Source organism: Spea bombifrons, chromosome 2 (assembly GCF_027358695.1).
Source record: "Spea bombifrons isolate aSpeBom1 chromosome 2, aSpeBom1.2.pri, whole genome shotgun sequence".
NCBI lineage: Eukaryota > Metazoa > Chordata > Amphibia > Anura > Pelobatidae > Spea > Spea bombifrons.
In genome coordinates this window covers 92,517,965-92,530,075 of record NC_071088.1, presented here as the reverse complement: position 1 = coordinate 92,530,075, position 12,111 = coordinate 92,517,965, and the positions used below count along the sequence as shown (strand labels likewise).

General features: G+C 38.5%; 1 protein-coding gene across 1 annotated transcript in view; it reads left to right on the top strand.

The window, feature by feature from the left end:
* Window positions 1-12,111, top strand: part of HERC2 (HECT and RLD domain containing E3 ubiquitin protein ligase 2) — a 69,148-nt gene that overhangs the window by 46,848 nt on the left and 10,189 nt on the right. Inside the window, exons 64-82 of the mRNA XM_053455196.1 lie at window positions 12-156; window positions 239-464; window positions 654-831; window positions 1,537-1,723; window positions 1,976-2,113; window positions 2,560-2,751; window positions 3,103-3,256; window positions 3,638-3,745; window positions 4,773-4,904; window positions 5,794-5,952; window positions 6,110-6,228; window positions 6,892-7,017; window positions 7,835-7,990; window positions 8,096-8,211; window positions 8,299-8,497; window positions 8,592-8,806; window positions 8,948-9,125; window positions 10,022-10,183; window positions 11,888-11,979. Coding sequence (XP_053311171.1) covers window positions 12-156; window positions 239-464; window positions 654-831; window positions 1,537-1,723; window positions 1,976-2,113; window positions 2,560-2,751; window positions 3,103-3,256; window positions 3,638-3,745; window positions 4,773-4,904; window positions 5,794-5,952; window positions 6,110-6,228; window positions 6,892-7,017; window positions 7,835-7,990; window positions 8,096-8,211; window positions 8,299-8,497; window positions 8,592-8,806; window positions 8,948-9,125; window positions 10,022-10,183; window positions 11,888-11,979 — 2,982 coding nt within the window. The remainder of the gene's footprint in view (window positions 1-11; window positions 157-238; window positions 465-653; window positions 832-1,536; window positions 1,724-1,975; window positions 2,114-2,559; window positions 2,752-3,102; window positions 3,257-3,637; window positions 3,746-4,772; window positions 4,905-5,793; window positions 5,953-6,109; window positions 6,229-6,891; window positions 7,018-7,834; window positions 7,991-8,095; window positions 8,212-8,298; window positions 8,498-8,591; window positions 8,807-8,947; window positions 9,126-10,021; window positions 10,184-11,887; window positions 11,980-12,111) is intronic.

The window sequence follows — 12,111 nt, the reverse complement described above, 5'->3', positions numbered from 1 at the left end:
GTCCATTTTAGGGGAAAAGGTGACTACTTCCGGCTTGGTCATGGTACTGATGTCCATGTAAGAAAACCACAAGTGGTGGAAGGGCTCAGAGGAAAGAAGATTGTTCATGTAGCAGTTGGTGCTCTCCATTGCCTTGCAGTTACTGACACAGGACAGGTAATGCATTGTGTTGGAGTGATTTCTTCACACAGCAAGCTATTGGGCTCAGCATGAAGTGACCAATTTATTAATCTTCTAGGTTTATGCATGGGGTGACAATGATCATGGCCAACAAGGCAACGGGACAACTACTGTCAACAGAAAACCTACACTTGTTCATGGGTTGGAAGGGCAGAAGATAACACGTGTGGCTTGTGGGTCCTCTCACAGTGTGGCTTGGACAACTGTGGATGTAGCCACGCCTTCTGTCCATGAACCTGTCCTTTTCCAAACAGCCAGGGACCCCCTTGGAGCTTCCTATCTTGGTAAAATACAATTTCCACTATTACATGATTACATGGCTATATGGGCCCCAATGAGCATGTGTCTTGTGTACCAAATGGAAACTACAGGCTGTTTATTCACCTAGGATAGTCATATTTTAGAGTAGACGTGCTTAAGCAATGGACTGGATTTTGTTTGGTCTTATCATGCACATTTTCTTTTTTCTGAAGGTGTTCCATCAGATTCAGAGTCATCTTCCACCTCCTCCAGCAATAAAATAAGTGGAGTGAATAACTTCAAACCTAACCGACCGTCCCTAGCCAAAATACTTCTGTCTATTGATGGCAGCCTTGCTAAACAACAAGCACTCTCTCACCTACTAACAGCACTGCAGATAATGTTTGCAAGGTACGAAACACAGGATCGCACCAATCATTATATATGTATATATAATTTGTATTTGCTATAGGCCAAGGCACATGTTAGCTAATCAGGTGTGTTTGAGTTTTTGTACACAGTTAACCATAGGACTCAGGATTAGGGGCACAGAGCCATTCGCTAACTTGGGTTAGTAGTTGGACCATACACCTGTGATCAGAAACTTAATGTTAATTATGCAGGTGTTCTATAAACCATGGTGTGTTTACAGTATGTCAAAATAATGTGTCACTAGCCACTGTCCACTTTTGATGTGCAGAAACAAAAATCAAAAGTATGTTATTTAAGTGGATAATGATTTATGGAATCCAAACAAATAAGTCAATGTTTATAGGCACCTTAGTATTCCAACCAAATACAGAGACACCTGAATGTTGATGATTCATTCGCATTTTTGTGATCCAAAGCATGATTCTTATAACAAAACGAATTTGTCCACCAGGTATCAAACAAACCAAAGTAAATTTGTTTGGCTTACTTATTGTTTTATAAACGTTTGTAGCATTTACAGTATGTGATGAAAGATATGTTGCTTTCCTGACAACTGCAGACTCAATGATATACATGTGACAGCTTCCTCTGCTTTACACACTTTGTAGATGCCTTCATTTGTTTATGCTGAATTGGTTAAATATTTGTATGGGCCTCAGTCTCAGTGTGCTTGTATTTTTGCAGGGATGCTGTGGTTGCAGCATTGATGCCAGCCAGTATGATTGCACCAGTGGAGTGTCCATCTTTATCCACAGCTCCACCATCGGATATGTCTGGAACATCCAGTCCTATTAACAGTGATGATGTGGGGTTGGCTATGGATTTAGAGGAACGATTGAGCCCAAGTCCTTGGCAAGACAGACGAGGGGAGGTATGATTTAAATATACTGAAATGTTCACACTAAATGCGTGTGTTGCAGTACAACATTTTATGTATAATTAGCCAGTACAGAAACGGCATATTAGGAGAAGTGTCTCTTTACTTGAATTAACTCAACTCTTAACTAATCAGTATTTAATCATATCGCATATATGGGCAAGCGTTTCCTCAACTGATCTCCAAATCATTGGTGTTTTAAACTTCTTAAGCTCTGATCTTCACCAAGTGTCCCATTTTGTACAGGTTCCTTCTGAAGATGCTGTTACACCATCTGCTGTTACTCCCTCTGCTTCTGCGGCCTCGTCCCGCCCTTTCATTCCGGTCACAGATGATCCAGGAGCAGCAAGTATCATTGCAGAGACCATGACAAAAACAAAAGAAGTGAGTAGTCTCTGCTGTGAAGGGCCACATAGTTTCATAATTCACAATTTTTCATAAAATATGATTTATGCTTCCCCTTGTTGCTAACCTCATGAATAATTTGTGTTTGACTTCAGTGTTCCATCTTTTCTATTTGAAGGAGGTTGAAAGCTATATTCAGTTTTACACGGTTTGTTAAAAAAAGTTAAATTATTTAATAAGTGTGCTTGTTAGAATTAAAGTGTAAAAAAAAAAAGGCTTACGTTGAATTTTTCTTCATGTTAAATGTCTGCATATCAGCGTAAATTGAGAGCAAACAAAAAATGCTCACCATTGTATTGCTAGAGGCCATGTTAGACACGGCACATCGCCTTTTTTGTCCTTCTATGGTAATTGTGGAAAAAGTGTCCTTATATTGTCCCCTGAAATATTTCTTAATTTAAAATAAATGTCATCTATTTGCTTAGGATGTGGAAAGCCAAAGCAAAGTATCAGGCCCTGAACCTCAGTGCTTGGATGAATTCACAAGTTTGCTTATCCCTGATGACACGCGAGTCATGGTTGACCTTCTGAAACTGGCTGTCTCTAACAGGGCTGGTGAGAAGGGGAAAGATGTTCTTTCTGCTGTGCTATCTGGTATGGGCACAGCATATCCACAGGTCAGTACTCACACCCCCATGCACATGCTGAAACTCAGGAAAATGAAAATAAGCATTCTTACCAAGAAATGTTTATATATATATATATATATTATATTATATTATATTATTATACACACACCAGTGACTTGATCACAGAAATGTGGACTCGGCCAGAAACGGGAAAGACAAGCAATTTTCATGTCAAGGGCTGGCTAGTATTTAAATTCAGTTCCCGTGCATCCTCCGCTTGTTAAATGTAATATTTTCAGTTCCGCAAGCATTTTGTGCAGGTTCATACCCCAATGTGTTCTGTCGTTCAGCCTTCTTGCTGTTGAGTGTTAATTGTATGTTGCGTTACCTGTCATTCAGGTGGCTGACATGCTGTTGGAGCTATGTGTCACAGAGCTGGAAGATGTGGCCACAGACTCCCAGAGTGGTCGCCTCTCCTCACAGCCTGTTGTGGTGGAAAGCAGCCATCCATATACAGATGACACTTCCACAAGCGGAACGGTAAAAATACCAGGTACGTCACGTAGCTGTTTCATATTAATGGAATACACTCGTGTTTTATGTGGAAACATTTTGATGTGGTTAATGCTCTGTCCAAGATAAATGGTCAGAATTAGGTGTAAATTGATTGCATCATGATATAGGGTTCTTGCTGCTTTAAATGTAAAATATAATAGAATTGCTATTGTAACTTTATCTTGACAAAATTACACATTTTGTGACACATTTCATTTTTCCCCGGGTTATTTTAGATATTTTTTCCCCCCCAATCTTTATACTTGGCTTAATGCAATGCAATGTGTAACTGGCATTTATTATTCCAGTGTTTATTCCTGAAGCATGCAAATGATTGTTTGTACTTTAAAACAAGCAATTCTCTTTTGTGGCTTTTTAGGTGCCGAGGGCCTTAGGGTAGAGTTTGACCGCCAATGTTCTACAGAGCGGCGTCACGACCCACTCACCGTTATGGATGGGGCCAACAGGATAGTTTCAGTCCGATCAGGTGATGAAATTATTATTTATTGATTTATAGAGCGCTATTGTATTCCTCGGTGCTGTGCCGTCATAATATATATATTTCAATTTGTCATGTTTTTACTATTTTTATTTTCATATTTTTGCGCAGCTTAAATTAACAGTTGGCCTCCTTGAGCATTATGAGAGATGCTCACAGACAAAGTGTTCTTGCTTTGTTTTAGCTGTTCAGACATATGTAACATTATGTGAAGCATTTAGTATGGCTTATGACAATGCATGATTTTTATACCACTTTCAATATTGGGATACAGTTATTTGTTACTATTAATCTAGTGCCAACAGTTTATACAGTAATAGAATTTAACTTAGTATGCCATTCAGGGGAACTCATTATTGATGCTGATTTTTCTAGTCCTGCTTAGGAGTGTTGTCATGAAAGACTTGAACTCAAATTTTGTGTGAATTGTATGTTTTAAACATTTGAATACTTGTATGATATGAAACTGGAGATTTCCATTCATCCCAAACCCTCTGCTTTTATCATTGTCTCATCTTTATTGGTAAAGAACATTATAAACCCCTAAACCCACAAACACCCTCAACATCATCTGTTTAATCACATCCTTACCTCAGTCCTGCTCCTTATCGTCTTTAACCCTTCCGGTCTCCACCCAACGTTCTTGGCTTAATTATCTATCCAAACATCATTCTTTTTCCCCACATTGTCCTAAAAACCTATATTTCCTATTATGCTTGCCATTAAGAAATGTATTGACTCTTTTCCGTTGCCTTTATATTTTCGTTCTTTCTACCCAATCCTTAGCCCAATTCTTTTTTTCTCCCTACCCACACATTCTCACAAGCTTCTAGTCATTTCAACAATGGAAAATAAAAAAACATGCATCAAACTATAAAACTGTGCTTCCTGGTCAATTTAATTTCACAATTCCAGTTATTTTCATCTAACAGTTCTTAGCAGCTGTGTGTAAGAAAATTCTATACATGTACAGGAACACTTAAGAATATATTACTGTTTTTTTTCTTATAAATAGGCCGAGAGTGGTCTGACTGGTCCAGTGAGCTGCGGATTTCTGGTGACGAGTTAAAGTGGAAGTTTATTAGTGATGGTTCAGTCAATGGTTGGGGCTGGCGCTTCACAGTATATCCTATAATGCCTGCCGCAGGTAACTTGTGATTCATGCGGTTGCTGTTTAAATCGGTGCTCCATTGAAAATGCAAACTCATTCTTTGCCAGCGTAGTTAAGCCAGACTATTTAAAGGGTATTCGTGTAGCTACTTCTCGCAACCTGGAAGCCTCTTGTCGAACAGGGCAGTGAGTGCCTTATGCATGAATCGGCGTGCAACATAATCTTTAAATATTTATTCCGCAAATGGAGTCAAACATTGTCTCAAAAATAGCAAAATGCTTCTATTTGTGGCAATACTCTTGCTCCATAGTGCCCAAAGTTTTGTTATGAAGGGCAGCCAAGAATTATAGTGAACACTGCACATGAACTAAGGAACACCCGGGCAAAACTTTGTTTTCCTTTTCTATTGCTTCAATAATAAAACAAAAAAAAAACTCTTTTAGCAGGGTACACTAATCACAGTATAGATATGCCATATACACAAAAAACAAACAATGAATTTAAAGAAAGAACTCAGGGCAAAGAGTGAAAATCTGATTAGTGTTAACAATGTGTTGTAGCATAGGATTTCTTTTGTTAGAACCAGAGCAGAAGCAATGTGTGGATGGGACTATACTCTGTAGTCCACAGCTTGTTGAGTTTATATAACTAAGGAGAAAGGTATTGGAAATGAGAGATGGAACAGAAATGCTGAACTAGGTTACATTCTGCTCATCTTTCCACTACTCTCTTTTCCAGTCTATGTCCCTAATGAATGAATTCATGTGAAATGTACACAGAACTGTGGTGAAATACAAAATGTTTAGTGATAAGTGGTTTACTATGTAGTGTTCCAAAGAAACAGGGTTGTTTTCTCATCAGTGTTTTATCTAATTTTACGTATTCAATACCTTTTTTTTTTTTTTTTTTTTTTTTTTATCTTCAGGTCCGAAAGACCTCCTGTCGGATCGTTGCATCCTGTCATGCCCATCCATGGATCTGGTCACTTGCCTTCTTGATTTCCGACTTAACTTTGCAGCCAACAGGGGTATTGTTCCTCGTCTTGCAGCTTCCCTTGCTGCATGTGCTCAATTAAGTGCCCTGGGTAAATATTTTACTTTTTCTTCTACAGTTCATTTATTTAACAAGAGTATGCTTGGTGTTCGAAACTTTGGTCTGCAACTTTGTTAATATCAGTTTCACGCATAAAGCCCCCTACATTTATCTGTGACACACATGACATTTTCAAATGTACATTTTAGCTGCAGGTCACAGAATGTGGGCCCTTCAGAGGCTAAGGAAACTTCTAACCACCGAGTTCGGGCAATCGATAAACATCAATAGGCTCCTGGGAGATGCTGATGCAGAAGCTCGGACATTGGTGAGAGGCAGATTCTATCCTTTATAGGTTTATCATCAGATATATAGATGATTGTAAATGCAAGGAAAACCCTGTATGCATTGAACAATGTTTGAAATGTCGTGACTGATTATGATACTTTTATTTCAAGCCTGTTCCAGTTATACAATGTATGCAATTTTAAATAGTTTCTTTATGTAGATTGCAGCATGCAAAATCAAACATGCTTAACCAATGTGTATGTTTGCTAGCCTTAGTTATGTCCACATCATATGTCATGTTTTGACTCCTCAACAGTGGTTACATGGGCTCCCTCTTTTGCCCCCTGTTTTAAACACCACTTAAGAGAACAGCACAGGGTTAGAACTAAGCACAATGCAAAGTCATCCACTTACAGACAGATATGTCAGTCTTATGATAGGACCAACTCTGGTTCAAGCAGGTAAATCTGAAAACAGCAACAAGCCACAGGCAGGAAATTGAGGGAGCCCATGTAATATGGGTAAGGAATAAAAAAAATGGCATACCCAGTGTCCTTATCTACATACCCGTTTGCTCAAGTATACTGAACCGATAAAGTGGGCTTATCCAATAATTTAAACAAACAAAATGATGTTTGCTTTTGAGGTTTTGTAATATCTCTGGCAGCGTGTATATGATGATTTTTTAACATCCTGGTCTTAGAGTTTCACTGGAAGTGCTTTAGCAGCTCTGGTCAAAGGTCTTCCTGAAGCTTTGCAGAGGCAATTTGAATACGAAGATCCAGTTGTAAGAGGGGGCAAGCAGCTTCTTCACAGCCCATTCTTCAAGGTAATGTGTTAATGATGTGAAGAACCTATGATGCATAATGCATTTTACCTTTTGTGTCGCTATGATGCCATGTTCAAACAGGTAAACATCATTAAGTTGGGCTGACACTAGTGGACTTTTGACAAGCTGGCCGTGCACATGTATAGTTAAATTAGTGAGAGAGGGTGGTCGTTCGTGTGTTTCAGATTCAGGATAGCCATATGCCTATCCTATGTTTAAATTGCCTCACTGTATTAGTTTTTACCACTCCTCCATGCAGGTGCTTCCGGTAATCTAGTACCCTTTCAGTAAGGTAAAATAGCATAGATGTTTCACTCTACATCACATTTAAAATTCCTCTTTAACATTCCTCTTGCAGCTCTATTGTATATAACCATAAGCAGAGAGAGACATTTTTCCTCCTCCTGGTGTGCACTTCCAATGTACTAAAGGATTTTTTAAAATGAACCTTTCACTAAAACAAAATGCCATTTAGGAGTAAAACAAAAGCTATATATGTGGAACCCGTCAAGAACAGGGATGTACTGGTCAATGCTAATTAATGTTGGCTGCACAGTGGATAGGCCACACAGACTTCCCTCACTGGTTAATCCACTTCCAATCCCTTTTATGTCTAACTGGGGGCAAACCACACCTCCAGGAGAGTGGGCCTCTCGGCAGCCAACGCTATTGGGTGTTTTTAGGTATGCAACAATGTCAAGAGCTCCTAGTAGTTTTTTATTGTTTTAAATACATGTTCCTTAACAAGGCTGGGAGAAATGACTTGCTCCAATTGTTTTTTTTCTTCCTTTTGTTTATTGGTCTACTCAATTTTCAGGTTTTGGTGGCCCTTGCTTGTGACCTTGAGTTGGATACACTTCCCTGCTGTGCAGAGACCCACAAATGGGCATGGTTTAGAAGATACTGCATGGCTTCCAGAGTTGCTGTTGCACTTGACAAAAGAACACCTCTTCCGCGTATATTTCTAGATGAGGTACTGCTTTTAGAAGTAAATTAGTACATGTATTTTATGGTACATCTTAATCTTGACTAGGTTCTTTTCATATCAGGCTGTATGTAACCTTTTTGTGTGATATAGGTGAGCAAAAAAATCCGTGAATTAATGGGAGACAATGAGAGCATGAATACCGTACATGAAAGCCATGATGTGTTTAAAAGAGAACAAGACGAACAACTTGTCCAATGGATGAACAGGTCTGTGCAAAGCTGTCTGTTTTGGAAATCACAGCAAATATGGCAGATTTGAGTGTTTATTTAATTCTATCTTTTTCTTCACTAAAGGCGGCCTGATGATTGGACTCTGTCAGCTGGTGGAAGTGGAACTATATATGGTTGGGGTCATAATCATAGAGGGCAACTTGGAGGTATTGAAGGTGCAAAAGTCAAAGTGCCTACACCATGTGAAGCTTTAGCGACACTCAGACCAATACAGTTAATCGGTGGAGAACAAACGCTATTTGCTGTTACTGCCGACGGAAAGGTGAATCATTGAAGGGAGGGTCAGTGATTTGGTTTATGCATTTAAATGTCATAATTTTCCGCTTATATGATGACTTTGCATTGTGTTTTTGTAGTTGTATGCCACTGGATATGGTGCAGGAGGGAGGCTGGGTATCGGTGGCACAGAATCTGTATCCACACCCACACTACTGGAATCTATTCAACACGTCTTCATAAAGAAGGTGGCTGTCAACTCAGGTGGGAAGCACTGTCTTGCCCTGTCTTCTGAAGGGGAGGTCTATTCTTGGGGAGAAGCAGAAGATGGAAAACTTGGCCATGGAAACAGAAGGTAAAATGAAAACAATAGCACATCCCAATAGTTTTCTTTTTCCAATTTAAAATGTAGTGTCAAAAACTACAGAGATCCATTCATTCAGGTGTAGCTTGGTGGAACTTCTTTCGAGGAGGATTAATTTTGGTTCTATTTTAGCTCTTGTGACCGTCCCCGTGTTATTGAATCTTTAAGAGGAACAGAAGTAATAGACATTGCTGCAGGAGGTGCACACAGTGCCTGTATTACTGCTGCAGGAGAGTTGTATACTTGGGGCAAGGGAAGATATGGACGACTTGGTCATGGAGACAGCGAGGATCAACTGAAGCCAAAATTGGTAAGTTTAATGGAGAGTTTTCTAAAGTTCCCATATAAATTGATTTTGATTATGTACCTAGCTGCTGACATCAGGTTCTGTGTATGCAAATGGGGTAGTCCTGCTGCCTTATTTCCTGCATCATGGAGAACTGGAACACTCACTGGTCCTAAAGGCCTGCTATTGCATTGAATAAAGCCTTAATGAGCCCGGAATTTTTTTTTTTTTTGCCTCCGTAATAGTTATGGTAGAAACAGATTTCACAAACCATAACATTTTTTGGTGTATGTGCAAAAAAGTTAGTTTTTTATATATATAGCGCCACAGCCACACCGATGTTCTTGGTTGACAAAAGCACACCAATTCCTCCAAGCAATCTTGCCACGCTACAGATTAAGTTATATATTTTATTCATTATTACCATCTAAATTATAAAGATAGAACTACATTTTTATCAATGACTAATAACAAATAGTCCATACATAAATATGCACAAAACACAATAATAGCAGCAACTGTTATATGGAACCATGTCTGTCCCATTGGCAAAATAAATAACAATGATTTAGTATGAATCTAAGAGACCAGCGTAGAGCCATTGTCATTATGCTACTCAAACAGCTTAGTTTATAACCCCATTCCGTCAGTGATAACATCAGTTATCAGTTCTCCAGCTACACTGTGAGTGGATTACACTCTGATCTCAATCTCCATTATATGTGTAGAAGATAATGTTTCATGGTTTTCAAAGAATAAAAGAAAAGCAAAAATGTCTTTCCAGAGAATTGATTATTAAAATAACATCAAATGGATAAGAAATAGTGTAAAAATTGTTCAAGTTGTAAATCGCAGTTGTAGCTGAGAATAGACATGCAGAGGCCCGTTATCAGGTAACCCATTTTGTTTTCTTTTTGTAGGTGGAAGCCCTGCAGGGATATCGTGTTATAGATATCGCTTGCGGCAGCGGAGATGCACAAACCCTTTGCCTGACTGACGATGATACGGTCTGGTCCTGGGGAGATGGAGACTATGGAAAATTAGGAAGAGGTGGCAGTGATGGCTGCAAAGTACCCATGAAAGTATGTGGCCTTCTCAATCCCTTTTTGCAGTTATTTACATTTCCCATTTTGTAAGCAAAAAAGAAAACTGAGAAATCCTTCTTAGACGATGCACCCGTGTGGGCAGTCTTTTTCAAACACATACAAAAACACAGCGTTCCTACTTGGCTTTAGACAACATGCAGTCTAGACATGTTCTGCTAATAGTAATATATACATGAGGATGTTTTTCATTTTGCCTTTTTCTAGTGTGAAAAGTCCTCAGTAGGACAAAAAAATGTATAAAACAATGTAATATAATACTATGAGAACTTACCATGGACATTTGCTTTGAGGGTAAACCTATTTCAGTCAGACATGCATGAAAAGGTAGGTGGGAAAGACCTTTGGAATCTTGTATTGGATGACTCATGTATCAAGGGATAAAGGAATAGATTTTAGGAGTGTAAAACACGACTACGTTGTTGCTCTGAAGCACTTATCACACATTTTATCTATTGCTAAAAACTGCTTCAGGAATCCAAGGTTACTTAGCAATGCAGTGTAAGGTAATTGAACATGTTTATCTCAAGTGCATGGCTTCACTGAATGATGTGACAGTCCAAGGAGAGAAACCAAATTAATATTTTTGATAAATGGGCTTTAAATTCAGGGACTTACACACAAGGTTTCTTGAAGGAAATTATTATTTTTTTTTTGTTAAAATATATGCGGTGAAAGAAAATAGAACCCCATGCAAGTTTATTTTGTTGTTTTTGTTCATATGTTTACACAGTAATTTGTATACTGTACATGTGGTCATAGAAACTGACAGGTGAACAGGCAAGTAAAGTAAATAGCTGGCAAGTCTAAAATCAATAGCAACCAATATTTAATATTTATGTTGTCAGTTAAGCAGGCCTCAGTGGTGGTTTGGGCAAAAAAGTTGTAAGCTTGGGCAAAAATACAAACACAAACCTAAAAAGAACTGAAACTGCTATAAGACTTTATTACTGTATTATGGCTAAAAGGGGCAGTTTCACTTGCCAGAAGCAAAGCGCATGCTATGACAAAAGCAAAAATGGTAGCTGATAACTTGACCTTAAAGTGCAGAACATGGAGAGATACTAAGCCCATGTTCAATCCCGTTACTAAGGAGTGAATCTTAAATGGTTGAATTTTTGTATATGTAAGCAAAGGAGCAGTTTGCTGGAGCTCATTACATCAAATAGGAGTGGAGGTTTAGTACTGTATTGCAGCCAAAACAACACTCTTCTAATATTCTTGCGCTCAGACTTAACATAAAAAAATGAACATATATCTAGCCTATGTGCAACTTCATCAACAATAAGTAAGTATCCTGAGAACAAGGCACTCATGGGTTATAAAACTGAAAATCATAAATTTTTTGGTAGTACAAATGCAGATTGACATTTCATTCCACATAGTGGAGTTTTATCAAGAGAATGCTACAGCATATAAAAATATAATTATCTGGGGTCCAGCCTGTCTGTTTTTAAGATACCTTTTAAAATTAACCCAAAATAAACATATGCCATGCTGGTTCAGAAGCCAGTAAAGGTGCTTATGTGAATGCAGTCCATGTAGATGGTAAGTGGCTTGGTAAGCAATGTGTAGTTTTACACATACTATTTTTGAAAATATTTCTATTTTTAATACCAATTTTATACATTTTGTATTTGGCAGCCATGTTCATTACAACCCCATTTTCTATTTTTCCGATAGATCGACTCTCTAACAGGGCTTGGAGTAACAAAAGTGGAATGTGGATCTCAGTTTTCTGTGGCCCTGACAAAGTCTGGTGCTGTGTACACATGGTATGTTCATCTTGGTAATGTAAACTGTTCTAGTTCTGCACAGTTATGGCAAACTTTTGTCATGTGCTTAAGGAATGACCATGTTTCTTGCTGCCTTTCAATAATGTCCATTGTATAGAGCTATGGGATATG